Source organism: Lipophrys pholis (assembly GCF_963383615.2).
Source record: "Lipophrys pholis genome assembly, chromosome: 13".
Lineage (NCBI taxonomy): Eukaryota > Metazoa > Chordata > Actinopteri > Blenniiformes > Blenniidae > Lipophrys > Lipophrys pholis.
The window spans coordinates 15,475,474-15,493,537 of NC_137632.1; the positions used below are offsets into that span (position 1 = coordinate 15,475,474).

Genomic DNA, 18,064 nt, shown 5'->3' on the forward strand with positions numbered 1-18,064 from the left:
CAGTGTGAATCAGAAACTATGTTTTAGCATTAAAAAACAAATACTACATTTCAAACTTCCACTTTTCTGAAGTGCACCAGGCTTTTTGCTCCCTTTGTGACACTTAGTTGAAATAATTCATGCCGCCAGTGATCTATTAGAGGCAATTTGGTATAAAGGCTATGAATGAATTTTTGCGCATGTAAAAGAGTTGATGTTTTATCTTGTATAATTATTTCAGTGTGTCTGTATTTGTAAATACATTTGTCTGTGTACTGCATCATGCAGTATAGGCGTAAATCACACGGGGACAAGATGGTCTGGATGCCCCCCTTTATTGGGAAAACAGAAGAAATTATATAATTTTGATTTAAAGAAAATGTTAGCAACATCATAAATGATCCATGTTTAAGGGGAGAAAGCTAAATCGCCAGCAACCACTCCAGTGACTTATCTATTGGTTCCCTTTCCAAAATCTGCACTTCAGAGTCCCCCTTCCAAATACGACAATTCCCTCCCCTGTTGTGAAGTACAAAGCACTCTATTGGTGCTCACTGATTATCATCAAATACACCCTAATGTGGCTTTTCCTGACTGTCTTCAGGGAGTGGACGTCTTTCTATGAATAGCTGTACAATGAGGAGCAGGGGGGGGGGGGCACATTAAATGTGTGCAACACACACACACACACACACACACACACACACACACACACACACACACACACACACACACACACACACACACACACACACACACACACACACACATTATTTAAGACATTTAATTTGATGCGCTTCTCCTGTTTAAAACCTGTTGTCACTGAGAGGGGAATGTGAGGCGACTCTTTCATCTATTGCTCTCTCACTTAGCTTTTTTTTTTCCCCCCTTTGCTTTTTTCTCCCTCTTCCCGTCTCTTACTCCGGGATTATGAGAACACAGAGAAGCTTTAAGGTGGTGTGCACATGAGTGCGCGCACATATGTGCCTTTTTTTCTTCGCTTCAAGGCCTTTAACTCTCCATTTAACCCAAAATCCCTCCACAGTTCAGCCAAGCCATAGCAAACTGTCACATTTATTTTCAGAGTGATTATTGACAATATTATTGGCTGCTGATGCTTTTAGGTTAATTTAGATCTATAGGTGGAGTGATTTTTAAATTATTGCCTTTATGACCATCTAAAACCACTCAGTACTGGCTCTTTGGTGAAGATGTAAATGTATCCACCCATTAGCCAAGGATAATAGGTGAGGAAACATATTTATATGGGAGCTGATTAAAATTTCTCATCATAATTAAGACAGTTGAGGTTTCCTCAAAGGGGATTAGAAGAGACGATAAATAAAAAATCAAAAGGCTGGCACCAACTCGGTTCTTTGGATGGCAGCAGCAAAGATCTCAATCTTGCTTTTGATTCAGGTCCTTGGTAGTTAATGTTCACGAGAGCTGATTGAACCGTCCACGTGGCCCGAGGGTTTCACGGATGTGATTCATGTCTAACATGGTGTTTCCGTCCCAGTCTGCCCTGAAATGCTAATAACGTACGCTATTTGTGCTGGAGGGAGTCTATTACGCTGACTGTATCACATCGTTGTCCATTGGGAGACGCACACTAGGGGAGGAAGACTTTGAGAAGAAGGAAAAGTGTACGGGAGAGAAAGACTTGGCCGCACGCACATTCTCAGAAAAGTAACTGTGCGTGTGTGCATGCGTGTCGGTGTGTGTGTGTGAGGGAAGCTCGGACACAGCAGACATGTGTCACCTCAGCTCCAGTGCCGTCAAGCTAAACTGACATAAACAGCCCCAGGCGGCCCTATCAGAGATGGACTTTACATAACGGCTGAGTCACTCACAATCTATTTTTATTGCTTTGAGGTGTGTGTCTGTGTGTGTGTGTGTGTGTGTGTGTGCATGTGTTTTAGTGCTCCTCTCATCCCGGGAGCCAACTTGAGATTTAGACCTTCAGTATGAGGACATATTTGTGACGTTGGGTCAGTGCAACCTGGACTCACTGCTTTTCAGGAGCTTTTTTTTTGAGGGCTGGTTTTCAGGTTTCGGGGAGAGTGGACATGTGGTGCTTTTTGAAAACTGTTTATTAGAAGGGAGAGCGGCAGTGGAGTGCTCATTTGGGATCGGGCAAGAGAGAAGAGACAAAACAGGGGATAAGCAACAGGTTTTCTCTGACCAATAGCGCTGATGAGGAAACAGTGGCTGATGGAATGATTGAAATAACTCAAGTAGTGTGCGTTTGAGATGGATGTTCAACAAAATGAAATAATTGGCACACGCTTGAAGCCGTGAGTGTGTTCTCTGCCTCTTCACTTGTCTTTGTTAAGGTAATAAATGATTCTATGGAGGGAGTTTCCTGCTATAATATCCATTTTAATCTAATACTATAGCAATTTATCATTCTTCTATAACATTTTATCCGGACACAGGAACTGATCCAAGTGGAGTATGGGCGAAGGCAGGTTACACCCCCAAAGAGTTCCCTGGTCCATCGTAGGGCGAGCACAGAGAGACAGACCGCCAGACACTCAAGTTCACACCTACGGGGCAAAATAGACTCACCAATTCACCTCATATGAAACCAGAGTACCTGATGAAAACTCATAAATATACAAGGGAAACCACCAGACTCCTCGAGCACAGCTTGTACTCAAACCAGGAACTTTCCCCCAGTAAAGTGAGAGTGCTACCCGCTACCCCACTATACAGAAAAGTATGCCTGAAATAAAAATGAGAAGCAGTTCCGACATGAGCTGCAGGAAATAATATTATTAATTGCAGAGGCGTCACAAACTTCCCCCTGATACGCTATTTGGGGGCGACACCGTTTCCTATACGCCTAATGTGGCATGACAAAAGTGATTTCAAATTTTAAGCTGTCTTAAGAAAGCTTTCATAAAATTTCCAAAAATGCGGCAATTTATTTTTCATACAGCTCGGGGCCTGAAAGTCAAAATTCAATCAAAAATGGTATCATTCTTCACTGAACTCAGTAAAACGTAGAACCACAATAAGACTATGCAATTTACCGGAGAGCAAAATCACAAATTTTCAGTGTAATGTAAACTCAGTTAATTAAAAGCATTTCACTTCGGTGACCGCACAGCTACGAGGGTAAGCATTAGCATCCATGACAAAAAAACCCCGCTATCGCTTAAGGGTCTTCCAGGTTAAGCCAACTGTACGTGTGCAGGCGCGTGCATGTGTGTGTTTTGTTTCCATGTTTCCAAATTTAATTTAGCACGGATACCCATAAAAAATCCAAACGGAAAAGGGAAAACAAACCGTCATTCGATGTAATTAAATTAAAACTTCCATTTCGCAGTCAGAGGTCACAGATCATCTTTGCAATATCTTTTATTCGTCTGCGAGGAAGAGGTTGTTTAGGTACGTGGGGTCTGGCTTGAGTATGAACCGCTGACGGCAACGCATACAAACACGCATGCTCACACACTTCATCAGGTTGTACACAGTCTGTGAGCCAGACGAGGCTGACAAATCCCTTCTACACAGACATGCACTTTAATAATTTACTTTTATCTTTGCATATTTTATGAATTCAATCTCAACTCAACTTGGATCTATCAAGATGCAATAACATTTAAGCATTGTCAGTGAATACATTTTGCCCATGCTTACTTCATCAGGAAAACCAATGCAATATTAAATTGACCATAATGCATCTCATTCACAGCGATAAATGCACAGAAAAACAGGACAGATGAGTAGTTTGTGCAAGAATAATAATAATTTAAAAAAACAAAAACGTTTGAATTCCACTTCCTGTCAGTCGAACAGTCTTCAAGGTGATGTTGTTTAACTTTTTAGGTCACGCTCTACAGAAGCCATTACTTCTGCCATTACACTGTTAGTACACTGCTGTGTAGTTTGCACAAGTATTTAATGAAATGAAACATTTCTGATAACCTTGACTAAATTTCATGATCGCGTATGCACACACACACACGCACACACACACACACACACGCACACACACACACACACACACCTGTCTCCCACACTGAGTCCTGCTGAGCCTTCCCTGCTCCACTTTTTTTTTTCATCTGTCATTCCAGAGCATGTCAGTGTTTAACCCCCTCCCACGCTGTCTCTCTCTCTCTCTCGCTCTCTCTCTCTCTCTCACACACACACACACACACACACACACACACACACACACACACACACACACACACACACACACACACACACACACGCACACACGCACGCACGCACGCACGCACGCACACACACACGCACACACACACACACACACACACACATACACAATCCAAAAGAATAGTGTAAACAGGAACCAACAGTTGTCACCTCTCTCTCTCTCTCTCTCTCTCTCTCTCTCCCTCTCTCTCTCTCTCTGTTGAGGGGTAACAGACTGACTGCATATCCACTCATGGCTGGTGGAAATCTTTTTGTAGTCTGGTCAAAGAGGGCTTCATCCATCTGACTCTGCAGGAGAATAGCCACAACTGTTTAAGACACTGCAGGCTTTCCTGTTTGCGTGAGCATCCAGCATTTAGGCAGCTTACAGGTTGGTTAAATACCAGAGTGTAGCACCCATAGCTCAGTGTAAGAAGGTTTAAAAAGTTTAAGCTTAATCTTGCACTTTCTTGATGTGTTCGAGGAGAGAATTGGCTGTTTAATCATCTGGGTTGCTTCTGTGGAAAATATTGATGCAGCCCTCATTCAAAAAGTGTCGAAACTGTATTGTCAGCTGCAGTCAGTGATTAATATTATTATCATGCCACTAATATTTCACATCATATCAAGTCCAGCAATCCTCTTCTTCCCCCCCCCCCCCCTTTTTTTTGTTTTGTTACATAAACATCTGTAATATAGATTTATGTTGAGAAGATTCACGGAAATATGAAAGGATGATTAAACATGTCCCTGATTTTAGAAATAATTTTCCAACGTTGCATTCACGGTTTAAATATTTCAAAATATCATTTTAAAAAGATCAATATGTCCTTGGCGTGCCCTTCACATTCTCTACTTTAGAACACACCACATTTGTTAATTACCCTGTCCTGGGGTTAATGGCAAGGGGACAGAATGATTTAGACCCAGATGAAAAATGGCAATCATATCTCACATATATAATAGCAGTATGGGTCATGTGGTATGTAGGGGGCCAACGTGCTTGCAATATTGAGAGGTCCTTCGTTAAGTGTGGCAATATGCTGTGTGTGTGTGTGTGTGTGTGTGTGTGTGTGTGTGTGTGTGTGTGTGTGTGTGTGTGTGTGTGTGTGTGTGTGTGTGTGTGTGTGAGAGAGAGAGAGAGAGAGAGAGAGAGAGAGAGAGAGAGAGAGAGAGAGAGAGAGAGAAATTATTGTATTAACCTAACAAGGGGAAACCTCGTGCTCGCGGAAGTAGAAGGGACTAAAAATGCGCTATGCGTAAAAGCATTAGTGTAGTGTTCATGATAAGGAAGCCAAAACATGGCACAAAACAGATTAGGAATAAGGCGCACAAGAGCCAATGGAGATAATCCCGTTATCTCGTTGGATGCAAAATGCCAATGTGAAGCATCCTCAGAGACCAAGATGAAGCAAACATGAACCAATGCTGCAGATACAGACGGGAGGGGAGCGACACTGTAGGGAACCTATAGGGTGAACAGTGATGTTTTTGACCTTAAGGAACATCCATGCCGTTTACCGCAATGTCATCACAGTGTTTTGTGCTGCTTTCATTGAGAGCCCACACACGCGTGCCCGCGCTGTCTTCAGTGTGCCACCAGTTCGATGTCCATCAATGACATTGCTTCACCTTTGAGAATCCCCCTCAGTAAAACCAGCGGGTGTCTAATGCACAAGGCGCAACTGATATAATTATCTCTGTCAAGTTGAACAGCATATGCGCCTGCTGCTCCTGTCGGGTTTGGGATACCTGCTGCCAGTGGAGACGCACGCCGGTCATCACCTTTTAACCAGAGCGCATTAAGCATTACGCACGGCAAGTGCGCGCGTGTACACACATACACACACACACAGGGAGATGCAAACACATCCCCAAAATTCACCCCAAAAGACACCCACATGACTAGAAAGAGTGGACAAAGGGAAGACACACAGACTTACAGGATGACCCAGGGTTGTGCGGGTTCCTCTGTGCGCCCCATTCAGATATTCCCGTTAGTCCCCTTTTAACGGAATCCTCAAATGCCGTGGTCGCAGTCCACGTCTCTGCAAATGTACCAAAGAATCACATAGAGAATGAGGAGTATGGCGAAAATGAAGAGCGCTACTAAGATGGCCTTGGTCACCGGAGAGATGAGCGACTGCATGACAGGAGCAGAGCCGGGCAGAGCGGCGTGGTGCTCCGCGTCCGTCCGTCCTCAGTCTGCTGTCTCTCTCGTTCTCCTCCTCTTCCTCCTCCTCCTCCTCCTCCTCCTCCTCCACCTCCTCTTCCTCCTCCTCCTCTCCTCTCCTCTCCGCCGCTCCGGTGGCAACTGTTGAGGACGGAGCCGGGGGCTTTGACGTGCGCGGACGCACACATTTAGAGCTTGACGCGCATGCACACGCACTCCACGACTCGGCTTTATACCGGCGGTCCGGGCGCGCAACGCGTGGGGGCTTCCCTACAAGCAGCACAGTAGTGGGCTGACTTCCCCCAGATGCACTCTCTCTCTCTCTCTCTCTCTCTCTCTCTCTCTCTCTCTCTCTCTCTCTCTCTCTCTCTCTCTCTCTCTCTCTCTCTCTCTCTCTCTCTCTCTCTCTCTCCAGATGCCAGTCGCGGATCAGACGACGAGACAGGGAAATTAGAGACCGAGCAATAATATATTTAACCACTGTTGTGCGCGTTAAAGACAGGACGACATTTCGTCGTATCAAATTGAGAGACAAAGACGTCTCCAGAAGTCCTAAGTTGTGCGCAAAGCTGCCGCACTTGTCGGCAAACAGGTTGATTAGTATTCCACACAGCGCCTTGTGTGTCAGAGATGGCTGTGCATGACAGACTATCATCTTATCACGACCCCTGTATGTCCCTTTCGGACAAATCCCTCAGACTAATGATTAAGAGATCAATCCAGACAGTTAGTGGGACATTAGAGCTGCTCACCACTTGATGCGCGCAATTTGTATTAACATTATATAATGTCATTTAATAAGATTGCTTACAGTTTAGACCGTGGCGCAATTACCAGTACTTCTATAATAAAGGTCAGATTGATTCTAAATGTTGTGGAAAACTCTTTTCCCGTCACAGTAACACCACAGGTCTGTGTGAGAAACAACAAGGTCGCATTAGAAACGCCTGTTTGCGAAGGGCGTCCGCTCACTGAAGAACACAAATGTCATAGCTGAGTAAAAAAAGAAATGCAAAGAACACGATGTTTATAGTCGTTTGTGACAGTAGAATTGGGGATGAGCATGTAGAGAATGGGTGACTGTGGATCAATGGGTTCTCAAAGGCCGGAGACACACTGCGCCAATGATCAGAGGAGTGCAGGGTGCAGGAGATAATATCAGTCTCATCTTCGGCAATGTTGGGCTGAAACATCACGCAACTTATATTGACAACTTCGAAAGCCACGTGGTTCCTATCAGAATCACATATTCCCAGTCGTTGGATTTCTGGTTTGACTTACAATAAATGGACCATCAACTATTTAAATGGCCTCATACTTTCCATAACGCAATGCATATGACAACTTAAAAATAAGCTTTAAGCTTATAACTCAATTATAAAATTGTGATTTGATGTTGTTGGTTTTTTGGTTGTTGTTTTTTTAAATTCATAGGAACTCCATTATGTGAGGATTGACTATATTTAACCACAGTACACATGCATGAGGTGATCACGGTCGATTCCCAGCTTGGGATGTCTTTTGAGTTTCCATGTTCTCCCTGTGCATGCATGGCTTTATAAACATGTAATTCATATTAATTGGTGTCTGCATGTGTGTGAACATAGATTATGTGTTTGTTTGTCTTTTTTATGTTTGCACTGACGGACCGGCTCCAGGACTCCGCTCCTCTGAGTGGGAAAAGGTGCATTGCTGGTTAAACGGGCTATTGGATGGAAAAAAACAATAATATGAAAGGGAAAATGGCAAGTAACAACAGGGAACAACTGGGATATCGAAGCATTGTGTGTGAAACATTTAAGAAATAGATCTCCTGTGGAATATTAAGAAGATCCGGACTGAGGCGCGCAGCGCTGCCTGCACTTTACCAACTCTTACCACTAGATGGCGACAAACAGAAACTTCCATGCCTTGAAGAAATGTGATGGTATATGTGATTATTCCGCACACCATCGTTGCACTGTAGTCTTGCATAACAATCATGACAGCTAAACGGGTTTAAGGCGCACAGGTAAGAAGCAACAACGCCGCTTCACAAGCTGACATGTCGACTGTGTGCTACCGAGACGTGATGATATTGTTTGTCGTGGTGTCGAGGAGCTTTAGCTTCACTAGCAGGCATTAGCACTGTGGCCTATTCAGGATAAGTTTGTTAAAATGTGTCTGTGGAAGCTGTGTTCTTCATCGAATACGTCGTTCACCGTGAGCTTTTATTTGTCGTTGAATGCTGCGTGTGAGGGCACGGTGCTGCTGTGAAGAGGCAGTGTCAGATCAATATTACATGTAAAGAGACGGGCCAGTGTTTGAGCTAACCAGCTAACAGGCCATTATTGTCTGTCAAGCGGAAACAAGCGCAGAGGGCACCCCGGTGTGAGCCTTCAAAGTAAAAGCTCATTGCCGTCAAGACTGCTGCAGAAAACGTTTTTTCCCCCTGAAATGATCAAAAAATAAGCATATGATTAAATCAGCCTTGTATATTCAAGATTATAATTTTGCATTTTTTCCCACATTAATTTTCTAAAATGTCTTTGCTGTGTACTCATCTATGAGTCTAATAAGAATACGTAAAAGGTGTTTAAACGATTACTTTTGCCTTATAAATCTGAGCCGATCCATTAATCCAATCAAATGATGAGCAGAACCATTCATCCATCTTCTACACCGCGTTACAGGATACTCTTCGGATAGGTCGCCAACCCATCACAAGGCAAACACAGAGACAAACAACCACACACACTGGCATTCACACTTCGGGGCAATATAGAGTCACCAATTAGCCCTATGCATGCTTTGAGGCTGAGGTAGAAAACTGGAGTACCCAGAAGAAACCCACACACTCACAAAGAGAACAATCAAACTCCACACAGAAAGGCCTGGGCCCGTATTTAATCTCTTGAACTTCTCATTGTGACGTGTCTCAAAACAATAGTCAAACTGCTTTAGGAAAATTAGATATATCTCAACGTGAGACATTTTGGGCATTTCTTCATCTTCAAATCAAACCTCAAGCTTTCAACTGGGCGTTCTTTGTCATCTAACAATTTTGAGGCCAATTGTCTGTAGTTGTGCCTCAATGGCCGTTGCGGCGCGATGGAGTTTAATGTTGAAGGGCTCGTTGCACACTTCCGGTGTGTTCTCCAGCTGTGAGTGTCGCGGGTTTGACACGCGCGGCTAGCCGCTAGCTAGCGAGAGACTGCAGCCGCTGAACCCGAGTGACACAGTGAGTGTGTTTACCTGTGGGACCGACAGTCTGACTGCGTTTAAACCGCAAACAGTAATGCTTCCCGCCCTGTCGTCTGCTGGCCCGAAACGTTTTTTAGGTCGTTGGGGTTTTGTTTTTTTCGCCTCCGTGTCAAACCTGTTACCAAACGGTGCTAACTCGGGCTAGCCGCACTGTGTTGAGATTAGTCGCTGGCTAATGTTAGTTACGCTGCTAATTAGGTTTCCTGTGAGGTCAACCCCGATGTGATGTGGCTGTCAGAAAGCAGCAGCTGGCTTTAAAATGACCCCACGGCAGTGGAAACGACCTGCCGTCAGCGCGGAGTGGCGATCTGCTTCTGAATCGGTGTGAACTCGCACAAGCAGCCTCTACACTTGGAATAATCTGGGTTTGTAACACTTGCTGAATTGCATTCGATCCTCTCCTGTGCTGGCTGCTTCACCTTGATTGCTCTCAAAGATTATTGTCCTCTTAATTGAAACCCTTCCGTGAATAGGTGGCGGAAAGAAGAAGACCTCAAAGTGTCTCTTTACAATGTTTGGCCCATAGCTGTCTACTGAGTTGGGAAATGTCATTTTACACTTGGTGTAAGTTGGTTATTTATGTGTGCTCAAATAAATGCATGAAAACTGCACAGCTGCGCTTCATCCCAAACATCAGAGCCTGCGGGAAAATCCTTGCCTAAACCACATTGATAAGAGCTGGGGTTGAATATCATCTTGGATATTTATTTGCGTGAAGGAATTGTGGGGACGATACTGTTGCGCATAAATGTGTCAAGATAACACTGCTCTGTGGAAGAAAAACACCTCAAGGTCTGATAAAAACACCAAAGTCTCATTCTGACCTCTGAATCTGGAAATGCGCTAGGATTTCTCGGCCCAATCTAGCTGAACCTGTGGATTTGATATCTTCTGGAAGGTTGGAAGTAACTGGAAAAGTTCCTTTAGAATATAAAAACAACGATTAGTGTGCTTGCTTGGGGAACTTTGTAACTTACCATGGAAGATACATGTTGGTCCAGGCCCGGGGATCGCCGGTCACAAGAGGGACACAATTTGCTCAATATCGATACACATTTTACTAAAAGTACCATGTTACCCGTTTTTTGTAAGATCACTGATCCGCTCTACTTAAATTGGACATGTAACTTCCCCTGTGACATCAGTATATTCCTAATCTGCTCTCCGTCTCCTGTTATAAACTTTGTATTTTATTCACAATGTGTGACGTCCTTCACATGGGTGTGTCAGGGACAGCCAGAGCGTTGCACCACATCCAGGTCATTGTTTAACTCTCTTTCTTTTTCTTTTTTTATATCTCTCCTCCGCAGACCTATAAACTACTCTATGTAAGATGAACACTGAGGACAAGTTGGAAGGGATGCTGCTGAAGTGCAGCAGCGGAGGAATAGACGGAGGGGGGCGGGTCGCACTGGGTCCCACAGGGGGGCTGGTGGGGATGACCCTCGGCGAGCGATCGCTTGCAAACCACCCTCTGCTGGCTGAGGACGACGACGAAGAGGACGACGACGAGGACTTGACCGGAAGCTCGCTGGTTACGCACGACCTGGTCCCTCCAGAGCAGCTGATGATGCAGGAGGAGATGACTAAGAACAGTGCAGGAGGAGAAGAGGAGGGAGGCGGCGAGGTGGGAGTGCATTTCCCCCTAAAACTCACCAATAAGTTTCCCTGCTTGCTTCATATGCCAGTGAGTTTACACTGGTGACGTAGCAGATTTAGTTCTAGTGGCATGTCTGTACTCGGAAAGAGCTCGGTGCGGAAGTGGGTGGGAATGTAGATTTTAACCTGTTGTTTTCAGTGTCACATCATATTGTGTTGTATTTCTGTTAACAGCAGCAGTCACGCTGTAGTGATCCGGTAAACATGACATGTTTTGACACTGAGATTCCTTCTGGTTAGTTTTAGATGAACAATGGCTGTCCAGGGACTTGTTTTACTTTCCAGGAACTTGTTTTACTTTCCAACTTCAGATGTAATCAAAGGTCTTTTCACAACAGCCCGCATGAGATGATCAAAATCACAGTGTGAAGCCATTTTCAGAGCAAGTTTGTAAAATAGTACTCGTATTGTGACTAAATAGCCTCACAAACATCCTAACTAGATGTTTGATTATTCAGTATGCTCACTGTCCTATACCTGGCGTGTTGGAGCTACGTTTTGCACTAGTTTTATTATTGTGGTTAAAGAACATTACCGCTCGAGCGGCTCAGCACTAGTAAAAATGTGATTACACTCTTTCCTTTAGCGTCGGTAGAGAATAAAGGTGCAACAAATGTGAACTTTAAAAGACTTTGTTTTTCCAAATATAAACATTGAGGATAATCTCAGCTAATCTGCAGGATTACATTTAGCACATTATTGTCATTGTCTTTTTTTTTTTTATTGACATTTATTTATTTATTTTTAATTCTTGGAAAGCTCCGAGTACATTTAAAGAAAAACAAAAACGTTTGGAGGAGATGCAAATGCTCTCACTAGCCAGCTGGCAGATGGAGTTTCCCAGCGTGTCTCGGGTTTTGTAGGATTTGAGGCTTCCCTCCGCTCCGTCCTGCCTGAAGCAGCTCTGCGGCGAGAAGCACTCACATCGCTTGATTATCCTGCGTTTGCCCCGTTGCACCTGCCTGACCTGAATAAACTGCCGTCTGGCTGGGCGGCCTCAAAAGTAGGCCGTGTGGGCCATATTAAATGTCTTGACTATTTATGGTTTAACTTTACAGCTGAGCATCAAGCAGGAGCTGAAGCTGTCGGAGCCGGCAGTCCATCTAAAGAAGGACAAAAAGGCAATTAAAGACTTGATGGTTTGTCCCAAGAAGAAGAAAAGGAAGCAACGTTCCCCGGCCAAGGTTCCAATCCAGCTCATTTCAATTATGTTTGATTTATTAATTTTTTTTTATCTATGACAATCATACTGTGATGAAACAAATAGCACTTGAGTTTACATATTTGTACTTTCTGCCATTTTAGATTCTCAGCATCAATGACGATGGGTCATTAGGTATACCAAACCCCAAGTGTCACGTCTGTGTTCATTGTAATGCTGCGTTCAGGACAAACTACCACCTCCAGAGGCACGTCTTCATCCACACCGGTAAGAATAGCGCAGTCTCGTTGAACTGTCTGTTCAACAAAGGGCCTCAAATCCACTGTTTGTGCGTCGTCTCCCTCAAGGTGAGAAGCCCTTTCAGTGCAGCCAGTGTGACATGCGCTTTATTCAGAAATATCTTCTCCAGAGACACGAGAAGATTCATACTGGTGAGTGAGGGAATAACCTCTCCAGAGTTTTTTTTTTTTTTTTCTTTATAACGCTATTTTACATTCAATTGAGTCATTGGGTTTTATTTTGGTCTTTGTGAATAGGAGAGAAGCCTTTTCGCTGTGATGAGTGCGGGATGAGGTTCATCCAGAAGTATCACATGGAAAGACATAAGAGGACTCACAGTGGAGAGAAGCCTTACCAATGTGACTACTGTCACCAGGTATGTCGGCCATTCTCACCTAAAAAGCAGTGAAGCTGTTAATTGAATGCATGTAAACCTGGAATGACCAAACCGTACCGTCAATAGTTTATGATGGCCTCCGTCAGGCGCCTGAACAGGAAGGATTGTTCCTCTCATTTGAGCACTCTATTCCAAAAGATCCCAAGTTTGTTCATAGCCAGGTAGAGTTTATCCACCTTTTTGCCTGCAAAGTGAGAAAAGAGGAAGTATTAAAAGTCGCATATTGTGCAAAATTGACTATACAATGGTTTTCTAGCAGTAATTATGTGTCCCCATAAACAGTGTATAACACCCCAGACGTGAAGAGAGTCTGTCAACTCCCTCACTTCCTTGCTCCACTTTATAACGAATGTGCACAGGCTCATCTGAGACTTTCCCGTCGTGATGTCATTTGGGGGAACAACCACTCCCCCTGGTGGTGGAGCTCTGCCTTACTGATATACGGAATAAATTCAGCATAATGTGAAAAGCCATAACAGTTACCCGTGTAGTGAGCAGGAGGTAGCGTTCGCTCCTTTGTAGTAACTGTAGCAACACATGAGACCACACTAAGTAACATATTCAGACGCATGATATTTTTAACTCTCCATCTTCAGGAGCTTCTCCTTCTGGGTCAGACTCTGGTTCAAAACTGGTTGAATGGCAGCGTTTATACAAGTCATACACAGTAAACATTAGGGCATTGTGCCGATGTTTGATTGTTGCTGCTTGTCAATACATATTATTAAAATAGAACTCACAAAAGGCGTGGCACTTTGAAACTTCATCGTAAATGCTGATAAACAGCGTTCGCCAGGACAGCTTTGGATTTCTTTCGGGGTTTTAACATGTTAGTAGCGGCAACAAGTGACAGTTAACAGGGAAGCCACTTAGTCTGAAACACCAGAAAGCTCTTCTCCCCGGCTGAAATTCAAGACCAAGGCTGGATATGTGGAAATACACTTTCAATAAAATGTTGTTGGACCTCTGACACGTGTGTGAAAATACTTTAAATACGTCTTTTTTGTTTGAAAAGGACTAAAGTCTGTCTCCTTGTGTCCCTGAATCTGAGCTACGCTAGGATTTACTGTAGCTGCTGTGTCCTGGTTTCTTTCTTCTCCCAGCATATTCACATCCATCAAAAACTGAAACCCACGTTTTTGAAATTATAAAATGTTTACTAGCCTGACATTCACAAAATGTGAAACATGAGATCCTACACACCGACTCACAGCTGTTGGAAGTGATGGTATAATATCAAATTAGGCTTTTTCAAGCGGTTTAATCACCGTGAAACAACCGTCTCTTTATGTGACTTCATGAGTTGCCAAAGGATGCAAACAGAACACATTGCAGTGCAAATTGCTTTCGACCGTCTAATTAAGCACAATTGCCTGCGTTTAAGCGCAGATGTGTGTTCCCATAGTTACCGAGAGAAATTGCTTATCGAGACAAACCTGTTTACTGAATCTGCTTTAAAATGGCACACATTAATCAGTGGTTTCGGTTTCGAGTTCCTTTTGAATTACTGATCCGCTTTCTTCACTCGCGAGTTCATTTGCGTTGAACCAGATAATGTGAGAATACCATTAAATATCATCGATTAGTACTTATGTAAGGTGCTATTGATCTCAGAAGGTAAAGTGCTTAAGGTACAAAGCTTCAGTTAAATTCAGCTGTGTGTTTATAGTTACCCAAGTTGCGATAAAAAGTAAGAATAAAGTCTTCAAAGCTGTGCTCCAATAACTGTTTAAACTGTGTGACTTATACTCTGTCTCGCGGTTCTTCCCCACACTGTGTTTAACGGTAAAATATATGTCTTGTGTCCACAGTACTTTTCCAGAACGGACCGAGTTTTAAAGCACAGACGAATGTGTCACGAGAACCGAGAGAGAAAAGCAAACAAGACTGCCAGTAAAGCTGGATCTTTACGCGAAAGTGATTCTTTAGGATCCACCTTTCTTGCCAAAGAGTGTGCACTGCCCAAGAAAAAGCGGCAAAAATGTGCGGACAAGAGTTCAGGAGCGTCCGCCGCCGCCGAGCCAGAAGGACACGCGTTTGCCGTGGTCGAGACGGAAGAGAAAGACGAGCAGAAACAGAATAAAATCGAAGGTCTATCGCTATATACGGTGTCTTCTAAAGTCAAACACGAGTTTGTGATCACGGACTACTCTGTGGAGCTCCCCGAAGAGCCGGCGAGCCAGAACCAGGAGGACGACGTGTCCGCAGAAGAGGCGACTCCTCCCAAACTTGTCCTGAAAAAGGTCGCCAAGAAGAGTCTCAAACAGTCCAGTGAGCCGGCTCCTCCCTGCTTGTCCACTTTGTCGTCGTTCGAGGAGAACAGTAAGGTCACACAGTACACGTTTGAAATCGTGGACAAGCAAGGTCTTTTAGAGGTGGACGGCGCCGCTGAGCCGGAGTCGGTTGACACTCTGCAAGTGGGACCAACGAAGCCAGCAGCCAGCAGCACAAACTACGACGACGCCATGCAGTTCCTCAAGAAGAAACGGTACCTGCAAGCGGCGATGGCCAACAACAGTCGGGACTACGGCCTGAACACGAGCAGCATCTCCTCCCAGCCTCCTGTTACACAAACGGTGGTGTCCACTGTCATAGACGAAACGGTTCCTGTCACCATACTGGAGCCGCAGCCGATCAGCACGGAGATCAAGACGACTCACGACAAGAACGTCCTGCCCGACGAGGTCCTCCAGACCCTGCTGGACCACTACTCCAACAAAGCCAACGGGCAGACGGACATTTCTTTCAGCGTGGCCGACACGGAGGTGACCTCCAGCATATCCATCAACTCCTCGGAGGTTTCCGACAGCAGTCCCGTGGAGAGCCTCGGAGCCTCCAGCGCCCAGGCGCAGCCGCCCGCCGAGAAAGTCAGTCTGCTGCAGGAATACTCCAAATTTCTCCAGCAGGCCCTCGAGAGGACCAGCCAGAACGACAGCTACCTGACCAGCCAGAGCCTCAGCCTGGCCTCCGAAAACCCCACGCTGGCCGGTCAGCCTCTCTTCTCCACGGAGAAGCAGTTCCCCTCGCCCAGCAAGTTCAAATCAGGTATGAGCTCCCCGCTGAGGTCCACGCTGGAGAAGCCTCACTTTGGGTTGCTGGTCGGGGACTCGCAGCACTCGTTCTCCTTCTCGGGGGACGAGACCACGCCTCCCTCGGCGGTGTCCCCTGCCGACGAGGACTTTCTGGAGCAGGTGTCGCCCTCTAAAAAGACGGACTCGTCACAAGCGATACTGCAGACGTTTCAAATTAGCTCCTTCGACCAGAACTTCAAGTCCCACTTCCAGACTTCAAGATCTGGATCTTCCTCGCAGTTTGCCGTCGCCAACGGGCAAGTCGGCGTTCGCGGACACGGCACAGACTTCTCAGAGTTCCCTTTAGTCCGAGTCACCGAGACCAGGTCTCAACTGAACTCCTCCCCCGACGTTTCAACCGGTGAATCGTTTGGCTGAAGGAAAGCGGACGAGAAGAATTCATTTCAGTTCATTTCAGCAGCACTTTATTTCATCTCTCCTATTTTGCCAAATCAAGTTCCACAGTGAACATGTGCTCTTTTTTTTCTTTTTTTCTTCTTTTCTTTTTTAAAGCTGTTTATCAGAGCAAATATTCACGTTTAGTTTTCGTCTCATAACCTTTAGAGAAGATCATGAAAATTGATTTAATCATATTGGAATTAGCATTTCCCCTTTTGAAAAGACATAAAGCGACCAAAGTGTGATGCTGGAGATTGAGAAACGTTCACTCGCGCATTGCCATAGTTTGTCAATAACGCCGGTGTCAATCAGTTTGCCTTGCACAAAAAATATCGAGTTACTCTTGCTGCTTCATGCAATATTTCCTCTTACCGAACTGTAGGTTGTATTCTCTGTATGTACACCTTTTTTTTGTTTTCTTTTTACTGTAGCTACCTCCCTATGCTGGTTAGTCTTAAAAACATCTGCAGCATATTTCGTAAATAGGTAGAACCGTTTGAATGCAGCGGTTTCAAACTGACACCGAGTCGAACGTCACAACAACAACAACAGTCATTCTTCGCTTTATGTTGAAGTCACTTTATTCGCGCCTGAACGATTTGATTGATTGTATTTAACTGATCTGGAAAGAAGTTTGTTTTTTTTTTGGTTGTTTTTTTTTTACCCCCCCCACACTTAAAGATCGGGTCTAGTTTAGTGCAATATGTGAACGTCGCCCTGCGGCTGTGCTCTGTAAAAGCTAAGCTTTGTTCGATTTTGATTTTAAATCACACTTTATCTCTCCTCTCCCTACAAAAGAAAAGAGAAGAAAAAAAGAGAGAGAGAGATTTGGGCCTTAATTAGCTGCACACATGTAATAGTTGCAGGATAATCGTTAGTTTCTTGGTGGTGTGTCGTGAAGTGGCCCAACAGCTTTGTGCTTTTTGTCTGCACAATTTACACTTTCTTCACTACACCGGAATGTACGAGTCTGCGATTCAGGACCACGTTAAGGAAAAATACTAAATTGAGAATTCAGTATTTGAGGGATAACTAAAAGGAATAGAATAGAATTTATTTTTATTTTTTTCACAATTCAGATTCTAAAAGTATTCTAAACTCTTTAGTTTTTGTTATAGTTTCGTTTTCACTGACAAAAGTCACGCAGGATGTTTTTAGCTGCTGACACAGTTCCACTGCGTCTGCAGTCAGAGCAGCATCTGATCCTTCACTGTCGGCTCTTCCTATGAATGAATGAATCTTTATCTCGAACGTACAAACATAAAGAAATGATTAGATGAATAAAAGAACAACTAAACACACTTAATCTACCTTTGCTTAGTGAAAAGGAGTAGGAAAACTGAAAAGGCTATCGTCGTGAAGCAGAATTCACCAAGCGTTGGATTGTTCACCCACTAATAGGGAACGTGAGCCGGGTTTAGACCGTCGTGAGACAGGTTAGTTTCACCCTACTGATGATGTGGTGTTGCAATAGTAACCCTGCTCCACATCAGATGACTTAAAGTTAAAGTTGCAGGACTTAAACCGGCAGCTTT

General features: G+C 44.4%; 2 protein-coding genes across 6 annotated transcripts in view; one reads left to right on the top strand and one right to left on the bottom strand.

Moving 5' to 3' along the window:
• Positions 1 to 6,643, bottom strand: part of LOC308119239 (polyprenol dehydrogenase) — a 43,884-nt gene extending 37,241 nt beyond the window's left edge. The window contains exon 1 of one of the 2 annotated variants that reach the window (XM_080479116.1): positions 6,090 to 6,643. Coding sequence is in view for 1 of the 2 variants with exons in the window: in XM_080479115.1 (XP_080335241.1) it covers positions 6,090 to 6,130 (41 nt within the window). In the remaining variant the exon portion in view is untranslated. The remainder of the gene's footprint in view (positions 1 to 6,089) is intronic. The other variant, XM_080479115.1, reaches the window with a different exon arrangement.
• Positions 6,644 to 8,195: 1,552 nt separating this feature from the next.
• Positions 8,196 to 17,322, top strand: znf148 (zinc finger protein 148). 4 transcript variants are annotated; one of them, XM_080477930.1, is made up of 7 exons: positions 8,196 to 8,330; positions 10,873 to 11,189; positions 12,280 to 12,405; positions 12,527 to 12,650; positions 12,731 to 12,814; positions 12,920 to 13,038; positions 14,871 to 17,322. In XM_080477930.1, exons 2-7 carry the CDS (start codon positions 10,896 to 10,898, stop codon positions 16,506 to 16,508), a joined length of 2,385 nt encoding a protein of 794 aa, XP_080334056.1. In that variant the 5' UTR covers positions 8,196 to 8,330; positions 10,873 to 10,895; the 3' UTR covers positions 16,509 to 17,322. The 4 variants fall into 4 exon arrangements, with proteins under 4 accessions (XP_080334056.1, XP_080334055.1, XP_080334054.1 ...); XM_080477929.1 differs by having other exon boundaries at positions 8,253 to 8,330; positions 10,873 to 11,249; XM_080477928.1 differs by lacking the exon at positions 8,196 to 8,330 and adding an exon at positions 9,465 to 9,927 and having other exon boundaries at positions 10,873 to 11,249.
• The last annotated feature ends 742 nt before the right edge of the window (positions 17,323 to 18,064 follow it).